The following is a 23,003-nucleotide window of genomic DNA, read 5'->3' as shown; positions in this document are numbered from 1 at the left end:
CGTTGCATTTCCTCTTTTAATCACTTTATATGCGCCAAGGTACTATACGTTACTGACATATACCTTGTCAAGGTATTATAAATTACTGACATACCTTGTCAAGGTATTATAAATTGCTGACGTATACCTTATCAAGGTACTATAAATTACTGACGCATACCTTATCAAGGTACTATAAATTACTGACATACCTTATCAAGGTACTATAAATTACTGACATATACCTTGTCAAGGAACTATAAATTACTGACATATACCTTGTCAAGGTATTATAAATTCCTGACATATACCTTATCAAGGTATTATAAATTACTGACATATACCTTGTCAAGGTACTATATATTACTGACATATACCTTATCAAGGTATAATAAATTACTGACATATACCTTGTGAAGGTACTATAAATTACTGTCATAAACCTTATCAAGGTATTATACATTACTGACATATTCCTTGTCAAGGTACTATAAATTACTGACATATAACTGATCAAGGTATTATATATTACTGACATATACCTTATCAAGGTACTATAAATTACTGGCATATACCTTGTCAAGGTACTATAAATTACTGACATAAACCTTGTAAAGGAACTATAAATTACTGACATATACCTTATCAAGGTACTATACATTATTGACATATACCTTATCAAGGTACTATAAATTACTGAAATATACCTTATCAAGGTACTATAAATTACTGACATGTACCTTGTCAATGTATTATAAATTACTGACATATACCTTGTCAAGGTACTATAATGACATATACCTTGTCAAGGTATTATAAATTACTGACATACCTTGTCAAGGTATTATAAATTACTGACGTATACCTTATCAAGGTACTATAAATTACTGACATATACCTTATCAAGGTATAATAAATTACTGACATATACCTTGTGAAGGTACTATAAATTACTGTCATATACCTTATCAAGGTATTATAAATTACTGACATATACCTTATCAAGGCACTATACATTACTGACATATACCTTATCAAGGTACTATAAGTTACTGACATATACCTTGTCAAGGTACTATAAATTACTGACATACCTTATCAAGGTACTATAAATTACTGACATGTACCTTGTCAATGTATTATAAATTACTGACATATACCTTGTCAAGGTACTATATATTACTGACATATACCTTATCAAGGTATAATAAATTACTGACATATACCTTGTGAAGGTACTATAAATTACTGTCATATACCTTATCAAGGTATTATAAATTACTGACATATCCCTTATCAAGGTATTATAAATTACTGACATATTCCTTATCAAGGTACTATAAATTACTGACATATACCTTGTCAAGGTATTATAAATTACTGACATATACCTTGTCAAGGTACTATAAATTACTGACATATACCTTATCAAGGTATAATAAATTACTGACATATACCTTGTGAAGGTACTATAAATTACTGTCATATACCTTATCAAGGTATTATACATTACTGACATATACCTTGTCAAGGTACTATAAATTACTGACATATAACTGATCAAGGTATTATATATTACTGACATATACCTTATCAAGGTACTATAAATTGAAAAATATACATGGCAGTTTTTAAAGAATGAAGCCAAACAATTAACATTTGGAGTATGTCGATTTGTAGAAATTTTCAAAACGATTTACAAAATTAGCACACATAATATGGAAAGAACAATATCTGATAAAAGAAATAGATAATGAAAGTGATGTTAAAACCAGGAAAAAATGCTGCTAGCTGATCTGCGATAGGAGGTATTCAAAGTGGGACAACCCGATTCACTAGTTTCAAGAGATCAGTGAGTCAAGTGATGTTACAGTCAGGCATATAACTTGAGCAAACCTAAAATTATGACATGATAAATATAATTTTTAAGTTGCCTCAAATCGACTGCATGATAGGCCTGTAATTGTGTCTGCAATGACTATTACATTACCTGCTTGCAAAAATAACTAGTATTGCTCGATAGCTGAGGAAACCCTACCATTTCTTTTTCAATTATTATTTGAAAGAGAAATATTAGCTAATCCGGCTCCATATAGTCCGAATACCCACTAATCATAAGGATACTGACCCAATTTGTCTGTATGGATTCTGAAACTTCAAGAGAATCCTTATAAACAATGTTTTATTGCTAGCCCTTCTAATTACGTTCCCAATCCGTTTTCCAAACTCCTTACAATTCTTAATACCATTTAATTAGGGTTACTGTCATATTGTGACAATGTATTGTATACTCGTGAAGTAGAATAAATATGGATATCAAAAAATGACAAAAAATCTTTTGATCAATTTTGAACATCCTCTTCTAAAAAAAGGTTTCTTCTATCAAACATTCTGACATTTCGACAGTTTGCTCTACCATTCCTCATACAAAACTGAAGAAACGCTTTTGTTCTCTTGTGAGAGTTTTCCAAGAAATCAGAATATGCTATATACATATGGCTGTAAGTTATTGTGTGGCATATTTTGTGAAAATCTTTACCAATACCTTCAATTTCACATTCAAATATATCGACAATATGCTGTCTTTAAATGACGAGATATTTGATTTGTTGACCATGTCATCGTATATTCCTTCCTGAGCTTGAAACCAAGGAAACTACAAACTCTTCTACTTCAGCCATTTTCCTCGATATTACAACTTAATTAAAAGGGACGGCTCACCACCAAGCTGCTCTAAAAGTAGGACGATTTGATTTTTCGATCGTGAACTTTCCCTTTCTTGACGGCTACGTCCCCGTTTCCCCTCCCTACGGTGTTTACATGTCGAAGCTGATTCTGTATTTTAGCGCTTGCTGCGAATATCATGACTTCTGTGATGAACGTCGACTGCTGACGGACAAATACACAGCACAGGATTCCCAAATATGCAGGTACACGTAGATGTATACTATGGACAAGCTTTATGGTCGCCATCAGGATCTCAAAGGGAAACACGCTTTTTCTTTGTGTGGTACGAAGTTCAATGTTTCTGAATATGCTTATACGCTTGCTTTGTGTGTTTTTTGTCACTACCCAAGTTCTCGGTGTGAGGACGTGACATTACTTGAATAAGACCTCAGTTTACATGGCGGGTGTCGTTGACGCTTATCCTTCTGGTAGACATGACCTTGTTTTCCTCATACTTTTTCTCCAATTGGTCTCCACGTTAATCTCTTCTTTGTCCACGTTTTATCAATTTTGAGTTTGAAATATGATTTTGTTGACACTTCCGTAATCCCATTACATAATTGATACATGTTTTTTATGAACATGTTTCTGTGTGAAGATGACGTTTTAGAATCATATTCACATGCTTTGTATTCGAAACAAACGTTTTTCTATCGCTTGTGCTACCCTCCTGCCTAGAGTTTCTTCTGTTGGTGCTACAGCGCCACCAACATTTACATAGTCAGTGCGTAGTGATTCGACTTGTGGGTCTGGTTCCGGTTGAGTACTTGTCAAAAAATGTTAAATTTATCTGTCAACCTGTTCTCTCTCTCTGATTTCATGTACCCAATAATCTCCTTGACAGGTAGAGGTTGGATTCTTGTTCTTTGCAAATCTTTGGTCAGTATGTTAACAGTATTTTGTCCTTGCAAATATCTTCCTGCCTTGCTTTCCTATCCAGGAAGTAGCGCTCGTCCGTTTTGGCACTGCACTCACTTCTCTGTCCTTCATTCAGTCTGTGTTCCTTTTCTAGGTGTGCGTTGGCTCTATTTGACTCGTGCTCAGAAGGCTCTTCTTGATATTCCTCTAATACTTAATTGTTCACCAGGAATTGCTGGGAAACTCATTCCTTGTTGTTTTCCCCTAAAATCTTAAGTACTCTCGCTATGTTCCAACATTCCACTGTTGTCGTTCTCCTCCGTATCTACTGCAGTTATTGTTTCAAATCGCATACAGCAAACTTTGTTTCCCTGTGTGTTCTGCGCGGAAGGTGTTCACCTCTTTTTTAATGTTGCAAATCTGCAAGCAGCTCCTCATTGCCGTTTATCAACTGTGTGTGCGTGTTACATTAATCTTTTAAGATACGAGGTGGTAGACCCTGCTGGTGAATTGTTTAGTCCCCGAGGTTTGCTATAACCTTTGACGGCCACAGTTATCTCTTTTGAGTAGTGGCACGGTTCATACTATACATGCTTTACAGATTATTCATTTGAAATTAGAATGTATTTCTCTTAACGTTTAAATTAACAAATTAGGGGGTTTACTCACCTGCCCCTCTGTTTTAACAGTAGTTAAGACAATTTAGATTTCCGACCATTTGGCCCCGAGCATCACCTGATGAGTTCGAGATGGATGAAACAGCTGTATGATAATTAAGTGTAATTCATTTTGACATGCTGTATATCTATTGCAAAAAAGTGTGTTACGTCCATCTGGTCTTGTACAAAAATGTCAAAACTCTGAATTTAAACTGCATGGACAAGGATCCAGAATCAGCTTCGATAGACAATATACAAATTACTATTGAATAAAAGATATTTTTGGGAGAAAAAAAAACATGTTAAAAATTAGTATTAACGTCTCGATCAGCGTATCAGCCTTTTAACTGGTGCGCCCCGTTGATCAAATAACATGTCGGTATATATTCTGTTTTGAAAATGAGTGTTTTTCCAATAGATTCGTAGCCAAAAAGGAAAACAATATATTTATAAAACGAAAGTTGTATCTACCTAACGAGCAATTTGTTTGGAAATGTAATAACATGCGTACTGATTCGCTACAAAATTTGCATTAGCAAGAATTGTTTTGTTTTCTTCAAAACCGTGTATAACGATAGCTTCCAGATTCAACATGTGATAATGGCCAAGTGAAGTACTTTAATAAATAAAAAAGCCCAGTTTGGTCACAAAAGAACGAGAAGAAACGTAGAAAGGGGATATACAAAATGGAGGTAAATTTGTCTTTTATCTGTTTTTTTTTGTCTGCGATCACGTGGTCCATTGTGAAAGAACTAAAATAATAATAATAGATCTTTTTAATCTAAAATAATAAAGCATTTCACAGGAATGTTGTTATGTTAACGTAAATATCAGTCTGTTATTTTTTTTTTATAGAGAAAGCCTTTTTGTGCTTATGTAATCAATTGTAAACCAGGTATATATATTTTTCCTTTTTCCAATATTTCCATGCAGTTATTGTACTCATGGTTTTTTAAACTCTATTTCGTTGATTCTGTGTAGTGTTTTGTGTTCTGTCACATTGATATTACAGTGCCCAACAGCAGCACATCGAACCATTACACGGACCCTTTGTCAGTGAGAAGGTCAAAATACTGTTGTGTTATGTGTCTATATGTGATATGTTTGTTAGTGTTAAATTCTTTCAATGTTTTGGTGAGTTTCTGACACATACGACACACACAGCCTCTCACGAAGATTATGTATTTACCTCAACACTGACAAAATTAATACACCACACACAATATTAATCCCTCACTAAGATTATGTATTTACAAATATAACACACAGAGACACTCACCAAGATTATGTATTTACTTAAACACTTGCAAAGGCACCACACACAATCATTCACTAAGATTATGTATTTACCTTAATTAACACTGACAAATAAATCACACAAAGACACTCACTAAGATTATGTATTTACCTTAACCTACAAATATAACACACAGAGACACTCACCAATAATATGTGTTTATCTTGACACAAAAAATACACCACACAATCACCCATCAACATTATGTTTTTACCTTAAAACTGACAAATTTATCACATACGGTCACTCAAAGAATAACGAGGATGTTAACACTGACAAATATATCAGTCATAAGGTCTGAACGTGAACGTTTAACTCGTGCTTTAAAGATTATTCAAAACGTCATAAAAATAAATGTAAAGTCACAAAAATATATTTTATTTAATAAATCTTTGCAATAAAGACAAGTAACGAATACAGATTTACAGAACGAACGTAAGACTCCTATTAATGTAACGCTATCAAACTTTGTTGCAATAATTGGTTTATTTGTAGTTCTAGTTAAATCGTCCCAGGTGAACCACTGAAATAAACCTACAAAATATCGTCACTAAACATGGTTTTATTTCTAAGGTAAAGCTTGCCTTTCTAATAGCCACATATTCAACCTGTCATTATTATAGACATATGGGAAAAAGATAAAAATCTTGTGGCTTATTTGAATAATACAAAATCATTATAGTTTGTTGCAGTGACAACATTGTCAATGATTAAAAATCAAAAGGACGTGCGCTAATAATTTTGTTGGTCGTCCTTGTTTTCAACTTGACTCCATCAGATAACAGAACGCATAGAAGACCAATGGAGAGATGGAAAAAAGTTTTTGAAATCAAAGGAGGTGGGATACAGTTAAAATAGTTTGTGTGAAGTCAAGAAATCAGACGAAGATTGGATGACATATCTGTATACAACAAAAATAGTGGCGAAGATGCTATTAACTGTAAGAACCTATTTCTAGTCAATTTGTCTGTACAATAAAGTATGTTTAAATCTTATCTCAAAAAGGTTTATGAATTAAGTGATTAAATCAACGCCAGCTATATGAACATATGAGTTTGTTTCTTTTATTTCACAAAGTTAAACTTATAAGATTAATCTTATTGCTCACAATTCGAAACCACATCATATGATTATATTCGTATGTACTTCTATGAACTTATAGTCGTTTCAGTACACCTTTACCAGTTTTTCTGTCGTTATATTTAAAATACAGGATTGGTACACATGTAGGTCACGCATAGTTATTTTAAAAGCTTGTCATGACATTGATGACAAAATTGAGACAAATTACGATGGCATAGACTTCATAGTTAAACCATTTTACCTACATCAAATAATACCGAACGTCAGGATCTACCGCGTGAACTGGTGATTATTAAATACCTTCCAATTAAGTATATATGTCCTTTTACACATTGTCGCGCTAAGTTAGGGTACTCGCTATAGATTGCCGTTGATCTATTACTGTGATTACAGAAATTATTCCGAAGGACATCAGTGTTGTATCACGCCCTATTATGATCTCTAATTGGTTAAGTTCGTGATATCAGTGAAGATCATCTGCGAGTTAAATGCCTCGTAGCGTATCCATTGATACTGGTCGTTCACTATTGCTGATTTTGCACTATCTGATCTCGTCTGGAAAATTCTGGTAACAAAAATGTTTTCCCTTTATTTTGATGTAATCATACAGAACCTTGACTTCCGTTATAGCTTTTTATAGACTTTAACAGAGCCCAACCCTCTTTTGATTTTGTGTCCGGAATCACTGTACTTCATATCCGGATTTGCTTAGGTATCTTTAAATAGTAAATCTTCAGTTTCCCCGACACGTATCGGTATAAAGGTATTCACCAATGTGCACTGATTATATCGACAGCCAATTGTTACAAGACATGGATAAATCTTTAACGGTAATTATTAATGACACTCTGACAACAAAGAAGAATAGTACACGGCCCCTTGTGTACCCGGAGGTGAATAGAGGAACGACCGCGTTGCGTAATCCTACCCAACAACCTGCAGTGTCGTCATACATGGGTGTTAACATATCTCTGTGTATGAGAGAGGCGGGTATGCGAATACAGCTGCAAAAGAGTTCGATATATTGTCTCACATGATGCCATAATACATTTTTTTATTTTATTTTATTTCGGTTTTTATCAAAGACAATTGTTTTAGTCAAGTAGCAGTACCCCAGGTATTTTATTAGATTGGTTGTTGTTTTCGTAAAGAAGCAATGTAAATATGGTGTTTCTGTAGGTTTTTAATAATTCTCATGGAATCAATGAAGCCATATAGGACAACATTTTTTCAGCTACTTAAAAATATTGCTAAAATAAAAGGATGTTGTGTGATTACTGTATATGGTGAATCAAAGTTCTGTTTTTGAATTACCAAGCTGTAAGTTTTTAATCGAAGATTCTTATATTGTATTAATAGAGATAGAGAGTCTGAAAGAAGGATAGTATATTACAGGTTCAGAAGACCAGGCCCGTATTTATAAAACCGTTCTCATGCTCAAGCATGGATTCTGTGCTCAAATCAGTTTTCTGGTAACTCACTTAAATCAGGTAAACAATAAAAAAGCATTGAAAAAATAAGTTGTTTATCAATATATAACTGAACCATAAAATAGGCTTGAGAACAAAATTCACGCTTGAGCATGGGAACAGTTTCATGACTACAGGCCAAGGTGTCTAACATATCTAGAATAACAGGTTTTAGTAGAAGATATCTATTTAAACATAAAGAGGTTTTAGTAGGTATCTGAAACAATGCAATATAGTTAGATATTTTAGTTTCAATTCCTAGAAGGACATAACAGTTGTGTGATGCAGTGTAATTATTTTAGTATACTGTATATATTACCAATTTTTTTCGGTGACGTTGAAGAACTACTAAACAAAAATTAAGAACAGCAATACACTATCAGCTATCTATACCATTGATTGAAGTCCCTGTACACTCGGGGACATTGTAAAATATTGATTTTGATTTGGTGCTCATTGACAACACTTTAAACCTTATTGTTTCAATTTCTCTTTTGCTGTTTCTTGTCATCGATGACGACATATACACCACTGGGCTGCTCTTTGTCAGCACGGTGTGGTTGCATGCTAAGTACTGCGTTCAGGTTATGGTATTTCAGAAAAACGACACTAAAAAGTGGTTCTGAATAAAACCCCATCTTCTTTGGATATCGTTTTCATAAGTTTATATCAAATATAAACTAAATTTATTTTTACAATAATTATGAAACAAGTTATTTCAACTTGTATTATTCACTCTTGTTGTTCTGGATGTTAGCGCGCGGGGGTCTTAATGTGGGAGGAAACCGGAGTACCCGGAGAAAAGCCCACGTGGTCGGGCAGGTAACCCCCATACCTTTTCACGTCCGATCGGGGAATCGAACCCCGGCCGCCTTAGTGAAAGGCAAGTGCGCCATCTGACCACCACTTCATAAGTCTTCAGCTTTTACGAAGACGCCAAATAAGCACAACATTTAATGACAAAGAGATATCGGCTAACACCACATATCACCGTAAATATGAATGATTAGAGGGTAAATATCGATGAAAAATAGAATAGCAGCGAGTATATCGTTGCATTTTAATATTAGGTGAGCTGTTTAATATAGTACACAAGAAGATGTATATTTCATTGATAAGAAAATGTCGATCAACAATGACAAAACGACTGTAACGAAAGAAGTAGGATAAAAGTGTCATATTTTTGTCATGTCATGACGATGAACAATAATAATAAATAAACAATACAAAACAAATTCTTCATTCCCATTGTTATACTTCCGTCTCATAATAACTAGAACTCCCATTTTTGTGTCAGAATTAGCACGTTTTTTAAACAGAAGATATCTCATTGTATTATTTGTTTTTGTTCTGGTGTAAAATTTTCCTATAAATATTTTGTTAATGTGGGTGTGACAATATATAATTTAGAACCTATTTCCTTGCTGTAATTACAGCGTATTTGCCTGAGACTCAACACTATCAGTCCTCTACATAATGTCGTCAGACTTCATGTTTACTCAGATGTGTTATTTTAATTGTTTTATTAAAATAATTTGTAATTACTGTTTTGTAAAGGCGTTGTCGAGTATATTTGGTATAATATTCCCCTGGAAAACAATAAACAATTTCCCCTTTTACGTAAACATGTAGAACGTTAAACAAAGACAAAAAGTACATATTTTGAAAACAAATATTGAATGAAAGAAAATCGCCTTTACTTGAAGAAAAAAATTAATAAACCTGTCCAATTATCATTCATTATGTCTACATTTACTTGTTGTTTAAGTGTAGTGAACATGATATATGTTCAGAAAAGTCGGCATTGTTCACAAGACAATCCTTCTCAATAGATGATATAGATCCTGTTAAATAGCTACCATGTATATATACTAACGTGTAATGACGAAGTTGTCGCTCTAAGTTTGTTAAATATGGAATTTTAACGGTTACGGGTATTATCTTTAAAAAGGGGTGACTTGGTAAATCACGAACAAGGGTTTGTTAATGCTTTCTTTAGATATAGGTCTCTACCTAATCAGACGAGTGCGGGATAGGCACACTGACTAGGTAATTATCTTTATGGAATGACAAAAGCTATCGGCTGATGCCTCCACGGTTAGACTGATCAGAGAGCCTCTAGCAGACCGGACCGTTCTCAATGTCGCTGTCGACACGTCGGACCTACTGGTGTCTACTACTTTTAGCTTTTGTTATTGAGGAATCAAGATGCAAATCTTGACAAATGATGCATTCGAGAAATATTTGGAGAGGATTTCTTATACTTGTTTTCCTTACTACGATACATCCTGTGATATCGGATCAAAAAGGTAAGCGGATTGTTTGGCAGAGGTTGGACATTATTATCTTTTGTATATAAAGTCTCTGTTCGAATATCATGGGTAAACATAAACGTATTGCCGTTTGTTCGTAGTAAAATGTTATTCATCTTCACGGAAACAATACAATTATTAATCAATATAACGACATATCACACTTCGGACGAAGATAACAATTTTTTTAATTTGATAATATTTATTTATTTTTTTATAAAAAGCGTTGCTTTGCAAATGTGTTATTTCAATGTTAAAAAGGTATATTTTCGTAAACGTATTTGTATCAGTTCCGCTTATTAATACGCCAAGACATACCACAGAACGTCTTTTTGTTGATATTTCGGCATTTTATTACGATTATATAGTTGAAATGAATGTATAACTTGCTTCTTTTTCAAGATTTGTTTATTCAATTTTAATGAGAATAACATTTGCAGATATTGTGTTGTAGAATTCTATTAATGTATTAATTCATACAAATTGGCTTTTTTTCCAGACATTGTGTTTTTAGTAGATGTAACGTCAGGGGCCACATCCAGTGAATTTGACCTCGTTGTAGATTTTATATACGATGTTGTCTCACACCTTACCATAGGATCTAACGACATGCTCATTTCTGTGGTGACGTTTTCATCTACTGCCACGGAATCGTTCGATTTGAATGACTTTACCGACAGGACTGGCCTGTTGAACGCTATTACGTCTCTAAAATCCATGACACCATCTGGAACCAATGGCATGGTCACTGGCCTCAATTACGTGAAAGATAATTCCTTTGAGACAAGTAAGGGAGCGCGCACTCTTGCAGACGACACATTAGTGCTCATTGCATACAGCCAGTCAGCAACTATTTTTCAAACGGCCCAAGTTGGAGGCCAGCTCGGCCTAAGTGAGATTCATGCGTACACAGTTGGTATCGGGTCATCAGTATCAAAGTCAGAGTTGACCTTTGTTTCAACTGCTCCGGATGCCGACAATCACCATGATGTGAACAGTTTCAGCCTTCTGTGTGATTTAGTGCCTATACTTGTCCCCAAACTCGGTAAGTGGTAACAGTAGTTTCTGGAAATAAAAAGTAAGGACACACTTAACCACAATTATGGTATGAACTCTTAGCCAGGTAACACACTTTTCTCTCAGCTCTGCGTGTGAAAGAATACACCTATCCCATGTAGAGCATCCATGAGGGATACACAAGGGTACACCCAGTGACCTGTACTGACATGACGTTACAATCAGATGGCGGCGTTTTATTATGACTTCACACTTGAAAACGGGTTGCAACTTCATTTGTCTAACTGGAGCAATCTTGCCGTCGGCAAGTTACACAATCTAAGGAACATACGAATTTTTGTGTGCACGGTTGCCCCAGAGTTCTTTCATGCATGAATTGTATTTGAGCAATACCTACGATAAATACCGCTCTTTCCAAATATGGTCCTAGTGTGTGTATATGGTATCTAGAAATTTTGCTATATCTAGTGTTGTATTTGCATTGTCTTGTCTTGTTGGCCAAACATTTGGTTTAGACGTTTAAGCAAAAGAAGCAATCATTATGTAGATGTGTGGTATATGGATATTCTACTCTCGGTTGCAGAACTTGGTGTCATAATCCATATACTACATGCCTACAGATGATTGACTCTGTTAGTGCTATCATTTCTATATATCAGCTCGTTAAACAGTTTGTTTTTTGGTCAGCCCTGTTTAACACTAGCCGAATACTGCTTAGATCAAGGTGTCTGGTTTAACTAATATAATTTAGGATACCATATGTTTAATTGACATAGAAAAGGATACGAGTGGGTATAGCTATAAGTACGATTTAAAAGGCAGAGTTTAAGAATTGAATTAAACATGGAGCAGTGACGACGTACTTTCTGTGATTATACACTATTTTGATAATGTAATACATGAATGAAACATATTTTGTCGAAATCCTTCAATTTATAAAGACTAAAAAAACGTTCTGGTGTCCAACAGATAGCGCAAGCAGTGTGACGTCAGCAGACGGATGTCCGGTAACGACAACATCAACCTCCACTACCACGACAACCACCACCACTACCACTACTACCACAACACAGACCACTACAACCACTACTACAGCCACACCTGGACCCCCGTCTCTCAAAGGTAATTCTGTTTAAAGGTCGTTTCGATTGATATATAGCTTCAGTTTGTATCAAGTGCCAACCTTTCTGAATTCTCTCGTTTATCAGTGAAGTTTTACTTAGTCCTCATTGTGTTAAAAATCTGGACAAATGGTATAGTTAGCATTAAACCGGTTAATACAACATATTTAACATCAGCTTGCTCCGCATACAGCTTAAAAACATATAAACCATTCAAATTAGTGTAGAAAAATACTAATCTTACGCACTATTATTCATTTTCGACTGATAATCGCATGTTTCTTCTAAGGAAGGAGGAATAGAAGCCCGCTTTTTATTTGATGTTTATAGTTTTGATACTGAACCTTTACTTCAGTCACATTTTGTTTACAAAAAAGCGTTGTTTTTTTTATCGATTTCGTTCGTTTTATACTTGCTGAAACTTCTTCTATTACAACAAAGAGTAACGACTCATTTGAGAGTTGATGGTTGGTGTCTATGTGCGTCATTACATGCACACGTATTATTTAGTTCCTGTTTTGAGTTCGGAGTACGGCTTTTTTTACGCTCCGGTATTCTCATCGTTTTCATTCACTTACAAAGTAAAGGCTAGTCTAAGCTATAGTATTTTCGTTTGTCAATGATAATTTCATAGTCAGCTATTATCAATTTATATTTACATTTGTCCCCGCGCCGTCCCAATACAACAGTGTTAGAGGACAAGTGTAATTATATAGGCTATAATTACAACTGCTCGACTATAATTACAACTGCTTGTTTCAGGTGTAGGAATATGTAAACAAACAAAATGGCCGCCTGAAATGTATTTTGAGGCAGGGCAAATGGTTTTTGTAGGAATATGTCTTAAAAAAGAAAAATATGTAAATATAAAAAATACCTGGTTGTCTGGATGTAATTATTGTTGATATAATTACAAGTGGCCTCTGGCAAATCTACCATAAAACCCCTAGCGGGTTTTATGGAATTTGCCAGAGGCCACTTGTAGTTATATCAACAATAATTACACCCAGACAACCAGGTATTCTTTAAATAATATTACACTTTTGTTTCTTCCAATATACAGATATTATTTTCGTGGTTGACGTGTCTTCTGGAGCCAATGACTCGGATCTGGATTATATCACCGACTTTGTGTACAAAGTAGTGTCTGTTCTGACAATAGGCGACAATGACACGCTGGTTTCTATTATTACGTTCTCTGATACCATCGAGGAACATTTCACACTTGACGTACACACAACTAGCGCTTCACTGCTGAGCGCAACGAGCTCCTTGATGGCGTTGACTCCTAGTGGTAGCCCATTGACCTATGATGCATTCAGCTACATCGGCTCCAACGCTTTCGACAAAGGGCGTTCAGCAGCTCCTGACGTCATTGTCTTGGTGACGTTTAGCCAATCAACAAGTACGACGCAAACGGCTTTCAACGCTCAGTCCCTGAGAGATGCCGGTGCTAGTGTCTTTGTAGTCGGTGTGGGTTCTGCCCTGACGAGCGATAACGACGAATTGATCGCTGTGGCATCGTCACCTAGCTCCTATTATTTACATTATGTGGCCAACTTTAGCGATGTGTGCTACCTGCTTCCTACAATCGTCCCCAAACTTGGTAAGCCATTTATTTCACTTTAAATTTTTGAGCAATAATTAACAGGACTATTGAAGAGGTGGTTAGTTTTAACAGGAAAGCGTTGATTTAAGGAGCTTTTCATTCTTGCCACAATTGATAAACTTAAAGATTCAAAATTGTATAAACTTGAAGAATTCTTCTTTGACATATGCTAAAAATAAATACGTCTCAAATATTTATGTTATTTACACGGGTCCAAATATCTTGTTTTTCATTAGAACGTAGTCTTATTTTATTAGATATCACCTTGCTTTTACAGTAATATTTTGTTGAATATTTAGTAGAAAATATGTTCGGACTTACTAGTATTCAATCTGGGTACCAACTGTGTACTGCTTTAAGCCGTACTGTCTTTGTATTCTTATGAGTGGTGATTTACACAATGCTGTTGGGGAACAGAGATGGTAAACCTGCCCGATCCTTTAATTTTATATACAAATGAAATCCAGTTTTTTCCTGATATAACATACAAAATTATTCTTTGAGGAATTCTTGTATATCATTTAGACTTTACAACATTTATTCAAAGACTTCTCTTCGTCGATACGTCGTATTGACTGTTACATTACGATTTACTGTCGTATCTAGTTAGCGTGTGGGGATGTTACTGTCTTTGATGACTGTTTATCTTATCGTACGGACTTTGGTTAATGATTGTACACTTCTGTGTTGAGCTTTCCTATACAGTAAAACCTTGGTAAAATATCCCTTGTTTCATTTTGCGCCCCGCTTACCACAAATATATGTCACGGTCCATTTTTATGCAAATATTTAAATGTCGCCCTTAATTTATCGACAAATCCCTCTATAACGCCAAAATTTACCTGGACAAATAATTGCAGTATAACTGTTGTTTATTTTTGATTTATATTGTAGACAGTTCCAAAAGCGCTACCACAGACGTGTGTTCAACACTGATAACGGCACCAGTCACGGACTCTAGTGTAGACACGGAAGGTACATATCTCGTAATACTGACACTTTATGTCCAGAGTTTTTTAATGTATTTTTTCCCTTATTTAGGATACAAAGTTACAACACACGGGCTCAAGAGATGCTGTCATGGTCTCATTGGGATATACATTATTTCCTTGGTTCGCGTCACAGCCCCGGTTTTCGCTTTGATATCATGACATTGGATTTGACCTAGATTTACATTGCGGTTGTCGTCGATGAAGCGGAACACCTGTTCTAATTCTTCTTGTATTTTCCCTAGAGTCTTCATTAAAATCTTGCGTTTGTCATTTTTGGCCCTATTCTTATTGATTTATCGTTGTCGTCAAGTTTTGATTCAATTTGTTGACACTTTGGTCTTTTTTCTCTATTTTCGCCTTTCTTGTATGTAAAATTTGCATCAATCTCCTGTGAAATGGAAACGTATAGAACATTCTTTGGCACAGAAAATTACGAAAATATCCTGAAATAACAATTTGTTTAACGCCTTTATAGATACATTGAGGTTACAGCAGTTGTCCTAATTGGATATGACGTCATGATTTAACTGCTTTCTTTTTCACAATGGAAAGGTAATCTTACACTAGCTATATATGACAAAACTGTATTTGCATAATTACTGGTTACTTCGGGAGCTATTTGGTACTATTACAGGGTAGATAGTAAACACCATTACAAGATAATAAATACATTGGTATTATTATAATGCTTCCTTCTTGTTAACCAATAAACAGTTTGCCTTGGATATGGTTAGGCATTTATAAACATACAGTATTTACAATAATACATTCTTGATTTCAATTTCAATTTCATTAAATTTTATTGTCAAAAGACAAATGGATTGGGCAGCAGGCATAGCCTATTTAAGCCCTCTCCCAACACAGTAACAAACAGTGGAACAAGCATAGACATAGACATTAGAACACATACAAACCCATATAACAAGTTGATATTATAAAATAAATAATCAAAGTAGGGGAAACAACTACTAAATACTATTTTTATTATAATTGAATCTAATGGTTTAAATTCTAACCTTTCAGATAATGGTTATGATCTGTGTATACCTTTATAAATAATGTTTTGAAAAATTACTCAAATGATTCAGTCATCAATGAATCACAAAAAACATATACGAGTTTGTTATTAAAATGACAAATATGTCTTTAGTTTTCTTTTCGTTTCTAGAAAATGTGTTTTCACTTTGAGGGTTTTATCGTTGCAGTACCTGAAGAAAGCGGGGGCGAAAGCGGGGGCGAAAGCGGGGGCGATAACGCGATCCTGGTGGTCGGGGCTGTCGTTGGAGGAGTCTGTGTTACCATAATGTTGCTACTCGGGACCTGCATCCTTATAAGCTTTTTGAAAAAGAGGTAGGATTAACTTATGTGTTTGATAGCATTTTTACATAGGATTTCGTTGGTGTCACGAGAAATGTACATACAAAAATATTCTGAATGAGTTTTGAACACAAACAGTAATTGAAAACTTATTTTTGCGAGCTTTCGAAAAAAAGTCGTTTTAATTTGTCAAGCAAAGAGTTTTAACATTCATAAAGGTGCGGAATGGGAAAACATATTACCAGGCTCTCTGACTGTCTGCAGTATTGAAGTATTATTTGCTGAAATGTCTCACTATTTCTTGCAGCTGACTTAACTGCCTCCGCACATTGTTGCTTATTGGGTTGTTTTCAGCGGTTTAGAGTCGGAAGATCGGTCATTTGCACTCATTGCTTTCCAAATGAAAAAGACGTTTTCGAAAAGTCGCAAAAATAAGTTTTCAATTGTTCAAAATAGACTTAGCATTTATTGAACATAAACAAAGATGAAGGAAAATAGGAGTCACCATATAGTCTATCTTGCGATCTATCACAATTTAGTAAATAATGCCTTTAATAAGGCTTAATCGCATTTGCCATGTGCATTTGTATATAGGGAATAAATGTAAGTACAAGTTTGGGTAAGTTTCGGTAAAATTGCTGTAGTTTGTAATGGAAATTGGCAGGGATTCAATATACAGGAACCACAAAAAGATTCATAATCATGTTCAATATATATATATTCAACATCAAATTAAATTAAATATTTTGATAAAACTCTCTTTTTATACGTAAATGTTAACAAAACGGCCCTAGAAATACTGCTTATTGTAAATACATATAAAAAACAATAGACTTGTTGAATTGGATGGGTACAGTGGTGAATTGAACTTTAAACTTTGAATATCATTTCAAAACCATTTAATACAGAAAAAGACAATGGGATATTTAATATTAGAATATGTTACGGTCAGTTTCATCTATGGGCAGGACATGTTTAAAAATGTCATTCGTCACTCTTTTCTCTATTCTAGGGATATGATATCGAATAAAACAGCAATAAAAGAGCTCAGTCGATCTGATGCAAGCATTCGCCGAAGTACAGAGGAGTTGAGTCGAGTATCAGCGTCTAAGACAGCGACAGACAATCATGAACATCACACACGTCACGATTCAGACCTCTCGAACAGCAGCCATGGGACTGCTTCTCCCGTGGCTCTTATCACAGAACGGGACCTACCAGGTATGATTGTAAAAGAGCAAGAGGGTTTACCTAATGACAGAGATGTAGCGTCAAGTTTGGTGTCGATTTCGGACCCAACCAATGAATCAGAAAAGACGTTTGATGAAGGTTACAGATCTAATAGCCTTGAGAATAGAACGCCGGAGTCTGCAGGGTCAGATAAACTAAGTTTTTCCAGTTCAGAAAAAGACATGTTTCGGCAGGACTTTGTTGACTGGAGGACTACCAGTCCGTGTGAGCAATCGCATGGGCATAATGCATTGGAATCTATCCAGACGGAAGAACAATTTGAAAAGGATGAAAACAATATTAACACTACCGGTATACTAAACGAGAAAGATGATGATGATGTTCAGAAAGAGGAGTCGAAGTACACCAAAGATTTAAATAAGGAGAAATATCTACAGAGTGATAGAATACAAACAGTGATAACGTCTAAAAGTGTATCCGAACACGCTCCAAATTCAAAATCTGGAAATATCCCCAAACAAAAAAGGCCAGCTTCACAATCTCGAGCTCGACATAAACAGGCCACACCTTCTTTAGCTGACGCCATTCATTCGAACACTCACGTGTCAAAAAATGCAGAAGCACCAGACACATCCAAACGTCGGAATCCAAAAGAGAAGAAGAAGGTCCTAATTCGACAGGATACTCAGACAAGCATCTACTGTAGGAGGCCTAGTATGGTACACATAGACATTGGGGAAATATGACGACAGGAACACCTTATCCTTAGTTCGAGATTTCTGTGTGAAATGTTGGACCAGTTTTCTATTGTAAAATAGAAATTATCCCGTCAGATTTCAGAGATACATGACCGAAAGAAAATTCCTATCAGGTCTTATTGTGTTCTGAAATAGAAAGTATAAACAGGGAACACTTACGAAATAGACATTTAATACACTGAAGTAAAAAAGGTGGCTTACAATCCCATATCATTATTTTCATGTGTTTTTATATTGACATCACACACATCTACATAGGGAATATCTGATAGCATTACTCATTATCGCAGGAATTCATTGATTAATGAATTACACAAGTAACTGTATATCATATATCTTGATAATAATGGTATATAATAGTCGACACTGTCGTTGTAGTGTGAACTCATATATTCTTGGATTTCATATATATGACGCAATGGAACGTACTCTTTATGTGTCGCGATCAATATATCTTAAAATATACCAGAACAAAGGCTGTGAAACATTTCCGATCTGCTTGTAATTGTTATGAGGAATAGTTTATTTTATGGCTGTTTTGAGGAATTTTCCTGTACAGAACATCTTATACTCAAACATTGAATATTCATAGTATATGAAAGTCTTATTTTCATTGTAAGTAAATTGTTTTTAATGTTTGATTTAAGTTAGAAGTAAAAAATATCTTATCAGTTATTGATTGTGAATTTAGTTGTTCGATTTTGTGCGCTAAAGCTTGTTTTGTTTGAAACATTGAAAGTCATATGTAGTTTAGTTGAAAGCCAGTATTTAAATAGGAATATTTTCCTTTATCTACATCTAGTGCAAAGAGATATTTCATTTTGTGCCATTAACTTGCGTGTTTCTATTATGAAGGGGTGTGTGTGTTATGCTTATTATCGTGTTTGGTTGTCACTTCTGTATATAGTTTGTTGTAATTGTGTTTCTACAATTAGCTTCTCCAAAGCAGAGTCATTTTGTGTTACTTATAACGAAACAAAGGTGGTGATTTGTGTTTTGGTATAACATACACCACGCTAAATTTAACTGATAGATACTGTTTTGAATCGGTGCTCAATCTCAAAGACTTCGTGTCATTGTTTGTGTGGTAATAGTGCGGTATTTATTCTTAATGTCGGCTATTGACCTCGGTCTCTCACTATTCATTCATAGGATGATTGTCGTTGGCAATATTATTATCTGCATTGTATTTCACTAAAGGATTTCTTTTTGCATGTCCTGAGAACATTTGAGACGTATTAATGGCAGACAGACAGACAGACAGACAAATAGAAAACAAAGTATATCATTGGTTGAAGAAAAAGAAAAAATTATGAAGGACATAAAACATAATATACAACAGTGAGTTTGATGACATTAATTGTTGTCTCGTGGATATTAAATTTTAAAACAAAATGTCAAATGTACAATCCCTTGTGAAATCATAGTTAAAATTCAAAATAAAGTCATTTTATATGTATTACAGTTGTTATTCATAATTAATACAGAAACATATCGACAGCATACATATATGCCTTAAGTCATGGTTAAGATATGCCACACACATATAGATGTATTGATGGTGGCTTCAACATATCGCAATTTCAACTCGGTGACACACTTTTCAAAATTTAATTATCTTTCTCTCTTTATCTTTTTACATATACTAGACTTATTATTTTACAAGAACATTCTTTTCACTTCAATTGAAATTTGCAAAAAAATATTAAACTGAAAAAGGGCTCTCATAAACTAGAGATGATATCGAAATTCTTTTCTAATGCGATATATATGTAGAACAGTGTTATTTACAAAAATCATCAAACCGGAACAAAAACTTGACAGCTTAATTGTACTGTTCGTGACTAAATTGTATGGGAGAGTTTTTACAACATAAATTGTTAACGGTGTTTATTTGAATTACCTTGTCCTTCTTTATTATCGTCCATTTCCAATGTTTAAAATAATTAAAATAGCTTTCTATAGAACGCATTTTGTTTTAATTCAGCAGAAACTGGTATAATTAAGATATTTTAGAACAAATAGTGTCATAGACATGATAGAAACCATATTATCCAATATATATCCTTTCAATGTCTTTTAAATGTGACCCTTTCATATAAAACCAAATATAATACAAGTTATTAAAACACAGATGTTTGTTTCTAACGTGATTATGGCGTTTCAGTTGGTGAAGCTCGAGTTGTCTGGGAAATTTTACAGGTACAAACTTTCACAAATGACCAAATACTCTTAAAACATGTCGACTTGCTCTCAATAGTACTTCATGCAAATGTTATATAGCAAAGTATAAATGTGGAGAATAATGAATTAAATAATTATTTCGGCAATGAGAAATATTTGTGAATGCAATGAAAATCTAATAGCATGTCTACAAAGACAATTGTTGAATTAGTCGAAATCATATGCCGGCATAAATATCTTGTCACATGTTATAATGCGAGATGATACCTCGTCCAAAATACAGATAGCATATTATACGGTATTTTCATGACTCTAGAGACTCATTGGTAAGAGGTTATCGCCATTTAAATATAATGAACTTATAATGTACTGCCTATTATAGTTATTGTCGTGAATTCCAATATTGTATAGGTTTTTAAGGTAAATATGCATCGGACTTAACTAAATCGACTTCCGGTAATTATGTGTCCGTGACGCATTTTTAAAAAGATAAAAAGAAAAATTCTCTTCACGTAGTTATCTTTCCTAATTAAGAAGATTCATTAGCAGAAACTTAGTCCCTTTAAATCACAGCCTGTGTCTGCTAAACTAGTCACTATATACTAAACTTTAACATAGCAATGACGACCATGTAAATCATAAAATTAAATGAGAAGAAAACAAATATTCCCTAAATTCTCTGTAATAAGTCTTACTCGAAAATAGCCCGGACTTGAAAGCAAGTCTTGAATTTCTTGCAGGCAAACTTATATTGAAAATATACCTCGGGTTCCAGGTATGAGCCCAGTTTCTTTGTCGATCTACAGAGGTTTTACAGGTAAGCACTACATTACATAGGAAGGAACTATCACTTAAGTCCTGTATAAAACTAATATTTTTCCATGTGAAAAAAGGAAAGTCTTGAAAATAAGCCAGCTTTGAAAATAAGCCTGGGATTCCTTACTTGAAATGAAAACAAGCTGCGGCTCGTTATCACGTTATCAAGAATTCAGGATATTATATAAGAAATGTTATAAGAAAATCTTTGACGGATATTATATAAGTAAAAAAAAAATATATAATTCGTTTTAGATCAGGTAAGTTATCTTATGAAATATATAGCATATTTCAACACATGGTCCAAATGCTTTTGTTCACAATTTTGATCAATATCAAGTCTTACACAAAATTCATTTTACTTTAATTAAGATGTGATTATAAGACGTTCATGCCTGGGGGTATAGTATAGGAAAAACGGCGTCACAATTTCCGCATAGCCGAATCGGAATGTTTCCGACTTCATGATGTCACGTCATTGTCATCCGATTGTGACGTCACGCACGTGAGATCGGACGTAAGACAGACATGTTCTTACACCCCTTTGTTCTGCTTTACAAAGAGAGAAAAACATTATAATTTAACAATGGTGTTATTATGACATATGGAAAGGCAGTCCTAATCGGAAAAATTAAAATACGTTTTAATATTATTATCAAGCTTCAAAAGAGAATGCAAGTCGTAAAACTAACCTACGTTATATAGTTATTACTTCGCCATTGAAAAAGACAGTGCCACTCTGGAAATGACATTTGTGACGATGATTTTAACTAAGCATCAGCCTATTTGACTAATTTAATTAGTTAAATAATCTCATGTTGAACAATACATAAAATCGAGGAAAATGAAGTTAACCATCGGTAGTGATGTTCTGTATGTATACAACATTTGAATAAGCCCAATAACAAAAGTAGTAGAAGAAATGAGGTTATTAACAATATAGAAAAATACAAACTGTAATACTTACTCACCTATTTAAACATTGACATTTGGCTACCACAAGTTGTTTCCCTTTGAACTTCAAAAGTAACATTTCTTATATGGCAGGAATATCGACACTTTTATGGGTTAATCGTGCACGAACCAAACGATTGTTTTACTATAACACTTTACAATATACTGTAAATATAAACATTGTAGCACGCTCAAAACATTAACGGTTTTAACATATAAGCCAATTGATGAATTTGAAAAAAAACAAAATATTCAATAGGAAGTTCAATTGGCGAATTCATCAATTTTCAAAGCCTGAAAGCGCTGAATTTAAACTTCACTAAAATATGTACGTTTAAAGATTTAACACATGTATATTATGCAATACCTCAAACGCGATAACAAAATATCATAATTAGAAAGATATTTTATTCACGTAGTTAATAAAGAAAGTCTTGTCATCTGTTTTCTGTGCTCGATATATAATAACAAAGTCACTAAATGCTGGATATGGACAATTTGTCAAGACGATTACTCTTCAACAATGTTGTAACATATTTATCATAGAAGATATTGTCAAGTCGTTTGAGCATTTAACCTTGATATAATTGCAGCAGATGTGTGTGTAGCCTTAACAGTCTTTGGGAGAATGTTTTATTCATCCTTTTTGTGATCAGTAAA

At 34.3% G+C, this 23,003-nt stretch overlaps 1 protein-coding gene across 1 annotated transcript; it reads left to right on the top strand.

Moving 5' to 3' along the window:
* The first annotated feature begins 10,189 nt into the window (after positions 1-10,189).
* Positions 10,190-19,817, top strand: LOC110449562 (collagen alpha-3(VI) chain-like). Its single transcript, XM_021496511.1, has 7 exons — positions 10,190-10,381; positions 10,884-11,429; positions 12,371-12,523; positions 13,586-14,128; positions 15,026-15,106; positions 16,329-16,473; positions 17,453-19,817. Exons 1-7 carry the CDS (start codon positions 10,297-10,299, stop codon positions 18,375-18,377), a joined length of 2,478 nt encoding a protein of 825 aa, XP_021352186.1. The 5' UTR covers positions 10,190-10,296; the 3' UTR covers positions 18,378-19,817.
* The last annotated feature ends 3,186 nt before the right edge of the window (positions 19,818-23,003 follow it).

This window comes from Mizuhopecten yessoensis, unplaced genomic scaffold (genome assembly GCF_002113885.1).
Source record: "Mizuhopecten yessoensis strain PY_sf001 unplaced genomic scaffold, ASM211388v2 scaffold4631, whole genome shotgun sequence".
NCBI lineage: Eukaryota > Metazoa > Mollusca > Bivalvia > Pectinida > Pectinidae > Mizuhopecten > Mizuhopecten yessoensis.
This window is presented reverse-complemented; position numbering and strand designations above follow the sequence as displayed.